This window comes from Heterodontus francisci, chromosome 18 (assembly GCF_036365525.1).
Source record: "Heterodontus francisci isolate sHetFra1 chromosome 18, sHetFra1.hap1, whole genome shotgun sequence".
NCBI lineage: Eukaryota > Metazoa > Chordata > Chondrichthyes > Heterodontiformes > Heterodontidae > Heterodontus > Heterodontus francisci.
In genome coordinates, this window is record NC_090388.1 from 516,157 (window position 1) to 530,567 (window position 14,411).

The 14,411-nt window shown below is 44.4% G+C and overlaps 1 protein-coding gene across 4 annotated transcripts in view; it reads right to left on the reverse strand.

The window, feature by feature from the left end:
• Positions 1 to 14,411, reverse strand: part of nap1l1 (nucleosome assembly protein 1-like 1) — a 173,195-nt gene that overhangs the window by 132,868 nt on the left and 25,916 nt on the right. For all 4 annotated transcript variants that reach the window (XM_068050081.1, XM_068050078.1, XM_068050080.1 and 1 more), the window contains exon 2: positions 11,099 to 11,136. In XM_068050081.1, the coding sequence (XP_067906182.1) occupies positions 11,099 to 11,115 (17 nt within the window). In that variant the 5' untranslated portion in view covers positions 11,116 to 11,136. The remainder of the gene's footprint in view (positions 1 to 11,098; positions 11,137 to 14,411) is intronic.

Below are 14,411 nucleotides of genomic sequence, written 5' to 3' on the forward strand. Positions count from 1 at the left end.
TCTGGGTATCCTCGTGCATTAATCGCAAAAAGTTAGAACGCAGGTACAGCAAGTAATTAGGAAAGCTAAGAGAATGTTATCGTTTATCACGAGGGGAATGGAATACAAAAGTAGAGAGGTTATGCTTCAGCTATACAGGGCATTGGTGAGACCACATCTGGAGTGGTCTATACAGTACTGGTCTCCTTACTTAAGGAAGGATGTAAATGCATTGGAGGAAGTACAGAGAAGGTTTATTAGACCAATACCTAAATGGGCGGGCTGTCTTACGAGGAAAGATTGGACAGGTTAGGTTTGTATCCGCTGGAATTTGGAAGAGTAAGAGGCGACTTGATTGAAGCATAAAAAGATCTTGAGGGGGTCTTGACAGGGTGGATCTGGAAAGGATGTCTCCCCTTGTGAGAGAATGTAGAACTAAGAGTCACTGTTTATAAATAAGGGGTCACCCATCTAAGACAGAGATGAGGAGAAATTTTTTTCTCAGAGGATTGTAAGTCTTTGGAATTCTTTTCCTCAAAAGGCGGTGGAAGCAGAGTCTTTGAATATTTTTAATTCAGAGGTAGATAGATTCTTGATAAGCAAAGGGGTGAAAGGTTATCGGGGGTTGGTGGAAATGTTGAGCAATCAGTTCAGCCATGAACCTATTGAATGGCAGAGCAGGCTTAAGGGGCTGACTGGCCTACTCCTGCTCCTAATTTGTATGTTCATATAGAGGAACAGAAGGTCCTTGGAGTGCACGTCCACAGATCCCTGAAGGTATACGGGATATTTGTATTCTATGCCTCAGCTAATAAAAGCAAGGACAGGGAGGTTATGCTGGAACTGTGTAAAACATTGATTCAGCCACAGCTGAAGTACCAGATGCAGTTCTCGTTATAAGAAAGATGTGATTGCACTCGACAGGGTACAGAAGAGATTTATGAGGATGTTGCCTGGACTGGAGAATTAGTTGTGATTAAGATAGGATAGGCTATGGTTGTTTTCTTTGAACAGAGCTGAAGGGAGACCCAATTGAAGTGTATAAAATTGAGGGGTCTATATATACCGTGGATAGGAAGGCTCTATTCCCCTTGGTTGAGGGGTCCATAAACATTAGACATGAACTTAAGTTAAGAGGTAGGTGGTTGAGGGGATTCAAGAGGAATTTTTTTTTAAACCAGAAGGTGGTAGGGGTCTGCAACTCTCTGCCTGAAAGGGTAGTAGAGGCAAAAATTCCTCATAACATTTAAAAAAGTACTTGGATATGCACTTGAAGTACCATAGCCTACAAGGAACAAGAGCCAGAAAGTGAGATTAGGCAGGATGGCTTGTTGGTTGGTATGGACATAGGCTGAATGGCCTCCTTCCGTGCTGTAGATTTCTATGATTCTAACTCCTTCTTTCCCCAGTACTGGTGCCAGTGACCCATGAATCAAAGCCCTTTCTTCCAACACTGAGCGTGTTTAATTTTCTAATCTGCTTGACCCAATGCCAATTGACATGTGGCTCAGGTAACAATCCAGGAATCACTACCTTTCAGATTCTGTGCATTAACGTGGACCTAACTCCTTAAACCCTCTGCAAAGGAGCACTCGTAGTTCACAGCATCACAAGATCGTTACAGCGCAGAAGGCGGCCATTCGGCCCATGTCTGCACCAGCTGTCTGAATGAACAATGCACCTCAGTCGAGCCAGCATTTCTACTGACGTTACTGGTTTCTATTTGGCCAAAGGTAACTGGATCCTCCCCCTTTCAGTCCAAGTTCAACTCCAGTCACAGAGATGTCTTTAACTCAGGCACTGGGAAGACAACAACCTTCGGATCTCCCAGTTGTAGCTGCAGAGAACAGCATCTATGCCCCCTGACTATACTGTCCCCTATCACTGCCACATTCCATTTCAACTCCCCAAAGTGGCATTCGGCACTTTGGTGCCATGGTCAGTTTGCTCATCCACCCTTGTTCTCAACACAGGTAGCAGGTACCTCATAATTGTTATTCAAAGTCAAGGGCCGAAGTTCCTCCATCACTGAATGCTGGATCCTTGTACTGGCCTCTCAGTCAGTCACACTCTCCTGATCCCGACCATTGACCAACTCTAAAATTCTACTTAACCCAAGGGATGTGATGCCTCTTGGGCAAAAAAAAAGTCCAAGAAACTCTCCCCACTTTTTGATTCCCCCAACGTAAGCAGCAGACTCTAGCTCAACAACGGAGCTGAAGTTGCTTAAGCTACAGACACTTACCACAGATACGACAGCCCAGGACTGCAATGCTTTCCACAAACTCCCACATGCGGAAGTCGCGACTTCAGCCATGTCTGTCTAACCTTATTTATTTATTTGATTAGTTAACGAGTTACTAACTTAGTAAAGTAAAAGCAAGTTACAGTCTCCTAAGGCAGAGACAAAGGAACACGCATCTGCTACTGGAAGTAAAGCAGAAATAAAAAGCAGCACCCTCTTCCCTCTCTGCACCAAATTCCTGTTTATGAAGTACTGTCCCCCAATAACACCATACAATAGCAAACACTGACTCAACCAAGTTACAACTGCTAAGTCAGCTTCCTGCTAGTCATTAACACCTACTCAGGTGACCACTTTCAGCTGAATGACCGTTAACTGCCACAGAGAGTTTTATTTATTTATTTACTTAGAGATACAGCACTGAAACAGGCCCTTCGGCCCACCGAGTCTGTGCCGACCATCAACCACCCATTTATACTAATCCTACACTAATTCCATATTCCTACCACATCCCCACCTGTCCCTATATTTCCCTACCACCTACCTATACTAGGGGCAATTTATAATGGCCAATTTACCGGAGCACCCAGAGGAAACCCATGCAGACACGGAGAACTTGCAAACTCCACACAGGCAGTACTCAGTTTCTGTTAACGAGGTATCTTAACTACTTTGCAGTTTTAAAATTTAAGTCAAATTCTAAATGTCAATCTAAATTAGAGCTCAAAAAATATTCACCAGAAAGATCCCACTTGTACCAAATTCCTGACTTTGGCACTGGGTTAGAGAAAGCACTGATCACATCGTGCTCCACACATTCCAATTTAAAACAAGCTTTGGTACCCTGATCATTAACATGCAAATTAGGAAGAGGACCAACACAGACCTTTGTGGGTTTTGACCATGTTGTCCAAACTCTCATGCCCCAAATGTGACATTATAACTTACACAAATACTCAATTCCTACATTCTACCTGAGGTTCTGTGGTTTTCAGCTTTGACTTGCAGATATCCTGAATATTAGAGTCAGAGTTATACAGCACAGAAACAGGCCCTTCAGCCCATCGTGTCCGTGCCGTCCAACAAGCACCTAACTATTCTAATCCCATTTTCCCACACTTGGCCCGTAGCCTTGTATGCTATGGCATTTCAAGCGCTCATCTAAATACTTCTTAAATGTTGTGAGGGTTCCTGCCTCTACCACCTCTTCAGACAGTGTTCCAGATTCCAACCACCCTCTGGGTGAAAACATTTTTCCTCAAATCCCCCTAGACCTCCTCCCTTTACCTTAAATCTATGCCCCCTGTTTATTAACCCCTCCGCTAAGGGAAAAAGTTTCTTCCCATCTAACCTATCGTTGCCCCTCATAATTTTGTATACCTCAATCATGTCCCCCTCAGCCTTCTCTGCTCAAAGGAAAACAACCCTAGCTTTTTCAATCTCTCTTCATAGCTGAAATGCTCCAGCCCAGGCAACATTCTGGTGAATCTCCTCTGCACCCTCTCCAGTACAATCACATCCTTCCTATAGTGTGGTGACCAGAACTGTACACAGTACTCCAGCTGTGGCCTAACTAGCATTTTATACAGCTCCATCATAACCTCCCTGCTCTTACATTCTATGCCTCGGCTAATAAAGGCAAGTATCCCATATGCCTTCCTAACCGCCTTATCTACCTGTGCTGCTGCCTTCAGTGATCTATGGACAAGTGCACCAAGGTCCCTCTGTACTTCCTAGGGTCCTACCATCCATTGTATATTCCCTTGCCTTGTTAGTCCTCCCAAAATGCATCACCTCACACTTCTCAGGATTAAATTCCATTTGCCACTGCTCTATATTGTCCTGTAATCTAAGGCTTTTCTCCTCACTATTTACGAGGAGAACTCATCTGCGAACTTACTGATCATACCTCCTATATTCACTAGTATAGTTTGTACAGTGTGGAAATCACAGGAAAGCATGAAGACAATGCTTTAGCAACCACAACTTGACTTACCATGGAGATTTTTAACATCTTAAAATCAAAGAGGAAAAGAATCTAAACCTGGATAACTTTACTAGCACTGAAATGGAATTTCTTCTGAAGTTAGACCTCAAAGAAAGATGGCTTTTTTATTTAAACGTTGCTGGCTAGGCAAGCATTTATTGCCCATCCCCAATTGCCCTCGAGAAGGTGGTGGCGAGCTGCCTTCTTGAACCGCTGCAGTCCTTGGGGTGCAAGTACACTAACAGTGCTGTTAGGAATGGAGTTTCAGGATTTTGACCCAGCATGAGTGAAGGAATGGCTATATAGTTCCAAGTCAAGATGGTGTGGGGCTTGGAGGGGAACTTGCAGGTGGTGTTCCCATGAGTCTGCTACCCTGGTCCTTCTAGGTGGTAAAGGTCGCAGATTTAGCAGATGCTGTTGAAGGAGCCTTGGTGAGTTGCTGCAGTAGATGGTAGATTTTGAAGATGGTACACACCGCTGCCACGTGCATCAGTGGTGGAGGGTGTGAATGTTGAAGATGGTGGATGGGGTGCCAATCAAGCGAGCTGCTTTGTCCTGGATGGTGTCTAGCTTCTTGAGTGTTGGAGCTGCACCAATCCAGGAAAGTGGAAAGTATTCCATCACACTCCAGACTTGTGCCTTGTAGATAGTGGACAGGCATTGGCGAGATAGGTGGTAGGTTATTGGCCACAGAATTCCTAGCCTCTGACGTGCTCTTGTAGCCACAGTATTTATGTGGCTGGTCCAATTCAGTTTCTGGTCAACGGTAACCCTCAGGATGTTGATAGTGGGGGATTCAGTGATGGCAATGCCATTGAACATCAAGGGGTAATGGTTAGATTCTCAATCATTCATTGTCTCCTCTTCCACCAGCTGCATAGGAAGTGAATACCAGGTCATTACTTCCTCACATCCCTTGCCCAAAACCATAAATCTGTGTCCCCCAGTCCTTGTACAACCAGCTAACGAGAACAGCTCATCTTGTTTACCTTATCTAAACTTGTCAATCTTGTACCCCTCTATTAAATCTCCCCTCAATCTCCTTTGCTCCAAATAGAGCCCTGAAAATCCCCTTCTTTTACTATCCGAAGAGAAATCAATCTGTCTGTCTAGTCTGGACCTCGCAAAATGTTTCAAGTAGATCTAGTTGGGTCTTTACTCAAACTTAGCAGGTCATCCTTCCAAGAACAGATGTGTCAATATGCTCCTCCACCACTTTCGGATCAGGCTTCACACTCAGTTTTCTTCAAATCAAGAAACTACATTTACTGATGAAGACTGGGAAAGATCATATTTGCAATAGAGCTCGAAAACAGCAAGTGCACTCACCAGTGCCAAAAATTCTACATGACCAGTTCTACCAAAGTAGAACACCAAGGTGCAAGAAACAATACTATTTTCAAAGAAAAATCTTTTAAGGGAGCCTACAACTGCACTTGTTTAAAGCAGAGAAAACAATTTGAGTTTATCAATCTACTGATAATAAATAAAATGCAATCCAAAAGATAGAAATGGAAAAGTCATCAAAACAGCCATTGGAAACATACAGAACAGATGGATAAGAAAGATCAGCTGGTCCACAGCTCCTGTCCTATAAAGTCTTGTAAAAACCATGACCCCAATGCTCCCAAATGCAAAAAAACCTGCAAGCAATCAGGTTTTGGATACTGTTGGGGGGGGATGGCCTATCAGGGGAAAACAGCAGCAGCCAGAGCAGTGGCACCATGGCTGGCACTGTTGTTCAGCAGGGAGGGACAAAGCGAAGAGCAATAGTTATAGGGGACTCTATAGTCGGGCACAGATAGGCGCTTCTGTGGACGTGAAAGAGACACCAGGATGGTATGTTGCCTCCCTGGTGCCAGGGTCAAGGATGTCTCTGAACAGACAGGGGGCATTCTGAAGGGGGAGGGTGAACAGTCAGAAGTTGTGGTACACATCGGTACCAATGACAAAGGAAGAAAGAGTGACGAGGTCCTGCAGGGGGAGTTTAGGGAGTTAGGTAGAAAGTTAAAAGGCAGGACCTCCAGGGTTGTAATCTCGGGATTACTCCCTGTGCCTCGTGCCAGTGAGGCTAGAAATAGGGTGATAGTGCAGCTAAACATGTGGCTAAACAGCTGGTGTAGAAGCAAGGGTTTCAGATATCTGGACCATTGGGATCTCTTCAGGGACAGATGGGACCTGTACAAGGAGGACGGGTTGCATCTAAACTGGAGGGGCACAAATATCCTGGCTGCGAGGTTTGCTAGCGTCACTCGGGAGGGTTTAAACTAGTGTGGCGGGGGTGGGAACCAGAGCAGTAGGACAGCAAATGAAATAAATGAGGGGGAACTAGTAAATAAGGCCAGTAAGACTAAGAGGAAGAGCAGGCAGCACAGTGGGACTGGTGGTCTGAAGTGCATTTGTTTCAATGCGAGAAGTATAACAGGTAATAGAACAAGTGAGGCAGATGAACTTAGAGCTTGGATTAGTACTTGGAACTATGATGTTGTTGTTATTACAGAGACTTAGTTGAGGGAAGGACAGGATTGGCAGCTAAATGTTCCAGGATTTAGAAGCTTCAGGCGGGATAGAGGGGGATGTAAAAGGGGTGGGGGAGTTGCATTACTTGTTAAGGAGAATATCATAGCTGTACTGCGGGAGGACACCTCAGAGGGGTCATGCAGCGAGGCAATATGGGTGGAGCTCAGGAATAGGAAGGGTGCAGTCACGATGTTGGGGGTTTTCTACAGGCCTCCCAACAGCCAGCGGAAGGTAGAGGAGCAGATATGCAGACAGATTTTGGAAGGATGTCAAGGCAACAGGGTTGTAGTGGTGGGTGATTTTAACTTCCCCTATATTGACTGGGACTCAGTGCTAGGGGCTTAGATGGGGCAGAATTTGCAAAGAGCATCCAGGAGGGCTTCTTGAAACAATATGTAGATAGTCCAACTAGGGATGGGGCCATACTGGACCTGGTATTGGGGAATGAGCCCGGCCAGGTGGTAAAGTTTCAGTAGGGGAGCATTTCGGGAACAGTGACCATAATTCCATAAGTTTTAAGGTACTTGTGGATAAGGATAAGAATAGTCCTCGGGTGAAGGTGCTAAATTGGGGGAAGGCTAATTATAACAATATTAGGCAGGAACTGAAGAATTTAGATTGGGGGCAGCTGTTTGAGGGTAAATCAACATCTGACATGTGGGAGTCTTTCAAATGTCAGTTGATTAGAATCCAGGACCAGCATGTTCCTGTGAGGAAGAAGGATAAGTTTGACAAGTTTCAGGAAGCTTGGATAACACGGGATATTGTGAGCCTAGTCAAAAAGAAAAAGAAAGCATTCGTAAGGGCTGGAAGGCTAGGAACAGACGAATCCCTTGAGGAATATAAAGACAGTAGAAAGGAACTTAAGCAAGGAGTCAGGAGGGCTAAAAGGGGTCATGAAAAGTCATTGGCAAACAGGATTAAGGATAATCCCAAGGCTTTTTAAACATATATAAAGAGCAAGAGGGTAACGAGGGAAAGGGTTGGCCCGCTCAAGGACAGAGAAGGGAATCTATGTGTGGAGCCAGAGGAAATGGGCGAGGTACTAAATGAGTACTTTGCATCAGTATTTAAAGAGAAAGACTTGGTGGATGATGAGCCTAGGGAAGGGAGTGTAGATAGTCTCAGTCATCTCATTATCAAAAAGGTGGTGGTGTTGGGTGCCTTGCAAAGCATTAAGGTAGATAAGTCCCCAAGGCCTGATGGGATCTACCCTAGAATACAACAGGTGAGGTCCCAGAGGACTGGAGAATAGCCAGTGTTGTTCCTTTGTTTAAGAAGGGTAGCAAGGATAAACTAGGAAATTATAGGCCGGCGAGCCTTGCATCAGTGGTAGGATTCTTCGGGATAGAATTTACTCTGATTTGGAAACAAACGAACTTATTAGCGAGAGGCAGCATGGTTTTGTGAAGGGGAGGTCATGTCTCACTAATTTGATTGAGTTTTTTGAGGAAGTGACGAAGATGATTGATGAAGGAAGGGCAGTGGATGTTATCTATATGGACTTCAGTAAAGCCTTTGACAAGGTCCCTCATGGCAGACTGGTACAAAAGGTGAAGTCACACGGGATCAGAGGTGAGCTGGCAAGATGGATACAGAACTGGCTCTGTCATAGAAGACAGAGGGTAGCAGTGGAAGGGTGCTTTTCTGAATGGAGGTATGTGACTAGTGGTGTTCCGCAGGGATCAGTGCTGGGACCTTTGCTGTTTGGAGCATATATAAATGATTTGGAGGAAAATGTAGCTGGTCTGATTAGTAAGTTTGCGGACGACACAAAGGTTGGTGGAGTTGCGGATAGCGATGAGGATTGTTAGAGGATACAGCAGGATATAGATCGGTTGGAGACTTGGGCGGAGAAATGGCAGATGGAGTTTAATCCGGACAAATGTGAGGTAATGCATTTTGGAAGATCTAATGCAGGTGGGAAGTATCCAGTAAATGGCAGAACCCTTAGCAGTATTGACAGGCAGAGAGATCTGGGCGTCCAGGTCCACAGGTCACTGAAAGTGGCAACGCAGGTGGATAAGGTGGTCAAGAAGGCATACGGCATACTTGCCTTCATCGGTCGGGGCATAGAGTATAAAAATTGGCAAGTCATGCTGCAGCTGTACAGAACCTTAGTTAGGCCACACTTAGAATATTGCGTGCAATTCTGGTCGCCACACTACCAGGACGTGGAGGCTTTGGAGAGGGTACAGAAGAGGTTTACCAGGATGTTGCCTGGTCTGGAGGGCATTAGCTATGAGGAGAGGTTGGATAAACTCGGATTGTTTTCACTTGAACGACGGAGGTGGAGGTGCGACATGATAGAGGTTTACAAAGTTATGAGCGGCATGGACAGAGTGGATAGTCAGAAGCTTTGTCCGAGGGTGGAAGAGTCAGTTACTAGGGGACATAGGTTTAAAGGTGAGAGGGGCAAAGTTTAGAGGGGATGTGCGAGGCAAGTCCTTTACACAGAGGGTTGTGAGTGCCTGGAACTTGCTGCCGGGGGAGGTGGTGGAAGCAGGTACGATAATGACGTTTAAGAGGCATCTTGACAAATACATGAAAAGGATGGGATTAGAGGGATACGGTCCCCGGAAGTGCAGAAGGTTTTAGTTTAGGCAGGCATCAAGATCGGCGCAGGCTTGGAGGGCCGAATGGCCTGTTCCTGTGCTGTACTGTTCTTTGTTCAATTCTTAAGACTGATCTTCCAACCAAGGTCATAACCTTATTTGCAGATGAAGGTTGCAATTGAAGCCTGTAGATACCAAAGATGCAAGCAGCCATCTAAAGCTCAAATTAAAACTGAACAGGAGAGTGTTGTTACTGAGTGAAATGCATTTTGTTCTGCAGCACAAACTTTACATTGCCAGAACCATTAAAGAATTCAAATCTTCTGTACCAGATTAAACCTCCAAATGTACTTGAAGTTCAGCAAGAGTAGCTTGAACGACTGAATTCTCAAATCCAATTAGTCAATTAGAAATGTCCCCATTACCATTGGTAAATAGCCTTAAGCAGAAAGTCATTTGTGCGAGAAATCTCCCTCAGTGGTTGGAGTTAAAAGGCCAGGGAACTATTTGAAAGAAAGTTCAATTTGCACTGACAACTTGAAGCCTGATTTTAGCAGATATTCTGAACAAACCCAGCCTCTTTCCAAATAGGTATACAAGCTGAGTAATTAAAAAATAAAAGCAGGAAATTATTCAGGATTCCTTACAGGAAAAGAATTGCATGAGAAATGCAAAAAAGGCACAGCTGGTGCATTACACAATTTCCAACATGACATATTTGCATCTCAAGTGACATTGCACAAAAATTTCCATCTACAAAATTTGTCGATAAATAAACTCAACGTCAGGACCAAAGTTGGAGTCTTAACGACACAGAAGGAGGTCATTCGCCCATCAAGTCCATGCTGGCTCTCTAAAGGAATCCAGTCCCTGTCGCCCTGCAAGTATATTTCCCTGAAATGGCCATCCAATTTCTTTTTGAAATCAATCATCTCCGTTTCCACTACCCTCATAGGCAGCGAGTTCCAAGTCATTACCGCTCACTGCATAAAAAATTCTTCCTCGCATCCCCCCCTGTATCTCTTGCCCAAAATGTATGTCCCCTAGCACAGTGGCGCAGTAGTTAGCACCGCAGCCTCACAGCTCCAGGGACCCGGGTTTGATTCTGGGTACTGCCTGTGTGGAGTTTGCAAGTTCTCCCTGTGTCTGCGTGGGTTTTCTCCGGGTGCTCCGGTTTCCTCCCACAAGCCAAAAGACTTGCAGGTTGATAGGTAAATTGGCCATTATAAATTGTCACGAGTATAGGTAGGTGGTCGGGAAATATAGGGACAGGGGGGGTGTTTGGTAGGAATATGGGATTAGTGTAGGATTAGTATAAATGGGTGGTTGATGTTCGGCACAGACTCGGTGGGCCGAAGGGCCTGTTTCAGTGCTGTATCTCTAATCTAATCTAAAATCTAGTCTAATGGGAACAGCTTTTGTCTTCCTTATCTAAACCGGTCATAACATTGTATACCTCTAACAGATTCTCCCCACCCGCTCTGCTCCAAGGACAAGTATTTCATTTACGAAAGTTTGTTAAGCAACCGCATCATTCAGTCTATCAAAGCAGGTTTCAAATTTTATAAGTAAAGTCTTTGAAATTTATACTTGGCGATATCAGATTTTCTTTTGACACTTGGGAATTACATAGCTCACTTAAGCTGAATCATTGAAGCCAGCAAAGAAAATATTTAACATTTGCTTCCCCATGTGGGATTCTCAAACTTGCCCTTCTTTAATACATCTATTAACAATGGTCAGTGCCACAGAACATTAAAAAAAGGCTGTAAATGACTGATTCTAAACTACATTCTGTTGTCAGACACTTACTTGTTAAGGTCTGCCATCTTCTTACAGATGAGAAATACCTGGGGAGGCAAAAAATTTTAATGTAGTTTTAAAAAAGGAAGTCACAGAATTACATAATGTACTTTGAAAAATCTTCCATTATGTTTAACAGGAAATTAAATTCCAGAAGTAACTATAACAAAGTTAAAACAACTTCAATAGACACCGAGAGTTACAAACTAGAATATTTAACACCCATTAAATGCCTCTTAAAGGAAATAAGGTATTATTCTAGCTTTTTGCAGTTACAGCATGATGCCAGGTATATGCCAATTAATGGTTGCTGTACAAAACCAAACTATAAAATAGCCCAATACAAGTGGGACAGTGAGGTAGTGTCACATGCAAGCAGGTAGACATTTGCCAATTAGCTAAAATCTTAACTATTGCAGTAATATTTTCTACAACTGGAGGGCATCATAATTACATTCTTTTGGAACATACCCTTAATGTCTGAAACCAGAAATAATAAACTAAGTCGTGAACTACTGCATCAAAATGCTCACATTCCTGAATCATTTGACATGCAAATACATTACAAAATTGAAGCAAATGAAAGTGGATGTGGGACAGGATGGGAAAAAATGGAGACCATTTGCATGGAGAACAAATTAAAATACGTCACCTTCTTGCAGAACTTAATCTATAATAACTTTTTTTTTTTAAATATTCATTCATGGGACGTGGGCATCGCTAGCCAGCATTTATTACCCATCCCTAATTATCTGAGAATGTGGGGGTGAGCGGCCTTCTTGAACTGCAGTCCTTCGAGTGTACACAGTGCTGTTAGGAAGGGAGTTCCAGGATTTTGACCCAGCGACAGCAAATGAAATGGCAATATAGTTCCAAGTCAGGATGGTGTGCGGCTTGGAGGGGAACTTGCAGGTGGTGGTGTTCCCGTGCAACAGCTTCCCTTGTCTCTCTTGATGGTAGAGGTCGCAGGTTTGGAAGGTGCTGTCAAAGGAACCTTGGTGAGTTGCTGCAATGCATCTTGTAGATGGTACACTGTTGCCACTGTGCATCGGTGGCAGAGGGAGTGAATGAAGGTGGCGTAGACGAGGTGCCAAACGAGCAGGCACAGTCTTGTCATTTCACAACCCCCAACATTGCTTTCTGAAACCAATCTTAAATTTTCACCCCACCCCCACCCCATCCCCCAATAACCCCTTGCTGAATGTACAGCACTTCAATAATTCACTGTCCACTAGCAAAACGTCAGAGTATCATGGCTGCCCAGTGGCAGAACAGCCTAATCCAGTTCCCATGTTCCATGCATTAATGCACCAGGGTGCTGCACCACAAAAATAAGCTGCCTGGCCAAGCACCATTTCTCACATGTAACAAATTTGGTCTGTAGCCAGAGTATAGAAGCTAGACAATTAAGCACAGAGGGAAGGCACTCACGCACATGCCTTCCCCCAATCAGAGCAACCCATGTAACATACATGCCACAAAAGTGGCATGTTTATGAATGCTGGACCTCGTAACATAATGTTTTAAAGATTGTGATTTTTAAAAGTTCAAGATGGAGTCCCGAAGGTCAGGTGACCTCACCACTCTGCAAAAGGTTACCAAGACAACAAAGAACACAAATCAAAGACTTTCTTCTGAGCTAGAGATTGCAGGACTAATACCTGAAGATTAATGGATTTCATCCTCCCAAACTTTTGGGTCAATAAACCAGGAGACAGGAATTCGGAAGATGTAAACGTACCAGGCAACCTTTTAGCACCTGGCAACAATGGAAAGGCCCAAGCGGCTTTGTGAAATAGATTTTATGAGTGCATTTTTGGAACAATACAAGAAGCTACGGACTTCGGAGTCAAAATAATTTTAACAGACTTTCTGAAGGCAAACAGGCTGTAAGAGCATAAAACAACAGTTGTGGCCTCAAGGAAGGCTGGAAGAAGTGAAGTCAGCAACTTCACAACAGGCTGGAAGAAATAAAGACAGCAGCAGATGGTGGTGGTAGTGGGGGAACACGCACACACACGCACACACACGCACACACACGCACACACACGCACACACACGCACACACACGCACACACACGCACACACACGCACACACACGCACACACACGCACACACACGCACACACACGCACACACACGCACACACTCTTGGAAGCCTGTTACAGTAAAAATGCTGCAAATACTTGAACCTGTTTTTGAAAATTGAAGCTTGCGGAGAAGTAGAAGACCAGCAGGACCACCAGGAAAATATGAGTTATTCACAGACGTCCAGGCCGGAAGTGCTCAAAGTGAGTGAAGAGGAACACTGACTTTTGAAATAGTTCGGGAGATCTAACCCATTGCAACTGGGAAGCGTTTGGGACTTTTAACCACAAAAGGATTGCGCCATCAAAAAAGACTATGTACTGTGGTGTGAAGTTTAAGTATTTTTAATAGGAACATTGGAAATAGGAGGAGTAAGCCATTAGGCCCCTCGAGCCGGCTCTGCCAATCAACCAGATCATGGCAGATCTTCTTCCTCAACAGCATTTTCCTACACTATCCCAAGATCCCTTGATGCCTTTAATATCTACAAATCTAACAATCTCTGTCTTGAACATACCCAATGACATAGGAACATAGCAGCAGTAGGAGGCCATTCAGCCCATCGAGCCTGCTCCAACATTCAATATGATCATGGCTGATCATCCACTTCAATGCCTTTTTCCCCCCACACTATCCCCATATCCCCTTATGTCATTGGCATTTAGAAATCTGTCAATCGCTGCTTTAAACATACTCAATGACAGCCTCCACATCCCTCTGGGGTAGAGAATTCCAAAGATTCACAACACAGAGTAAAAAAATTTCCCTCATCTGACGCATCATGCAGGCCCCCACCTGCCAAGAGTGAGGCACATTAATTTCGCCACATGGACATTAAATTTCAAATTGTTGCTGGGAAGAGAAAGCCTGTTACAAGGGGTTACCAGGCCCCTGGCTGGAAAGACATGTTTGCATATTAACAGACAGTGTTCATAGACAAATGAGCTATCGCCTGCTCCAATACAATCCACAACCAGACGGAGTCAAACCAGTTAGTCACATGAGTAACCTGCTTGGCAGTCTGGATTTTTTTCTGAATGAGAGTTTGAACTGAGTTTGGGCAGAAAGCTCTTTGCTCCTGGATTGAAAAAAATCTCTCCTAGCTGGCTTGCCACAGCCTCCCCTGTCTGCTCCCATCTTTCTCACAGAACTCGGGGGCACAGTGCCGCAGTGGTTAGCACTGCAGCCTCACAGCTCCAGGGACCCGGGTTCAATTCTGGGTACTGCCTGTGCGG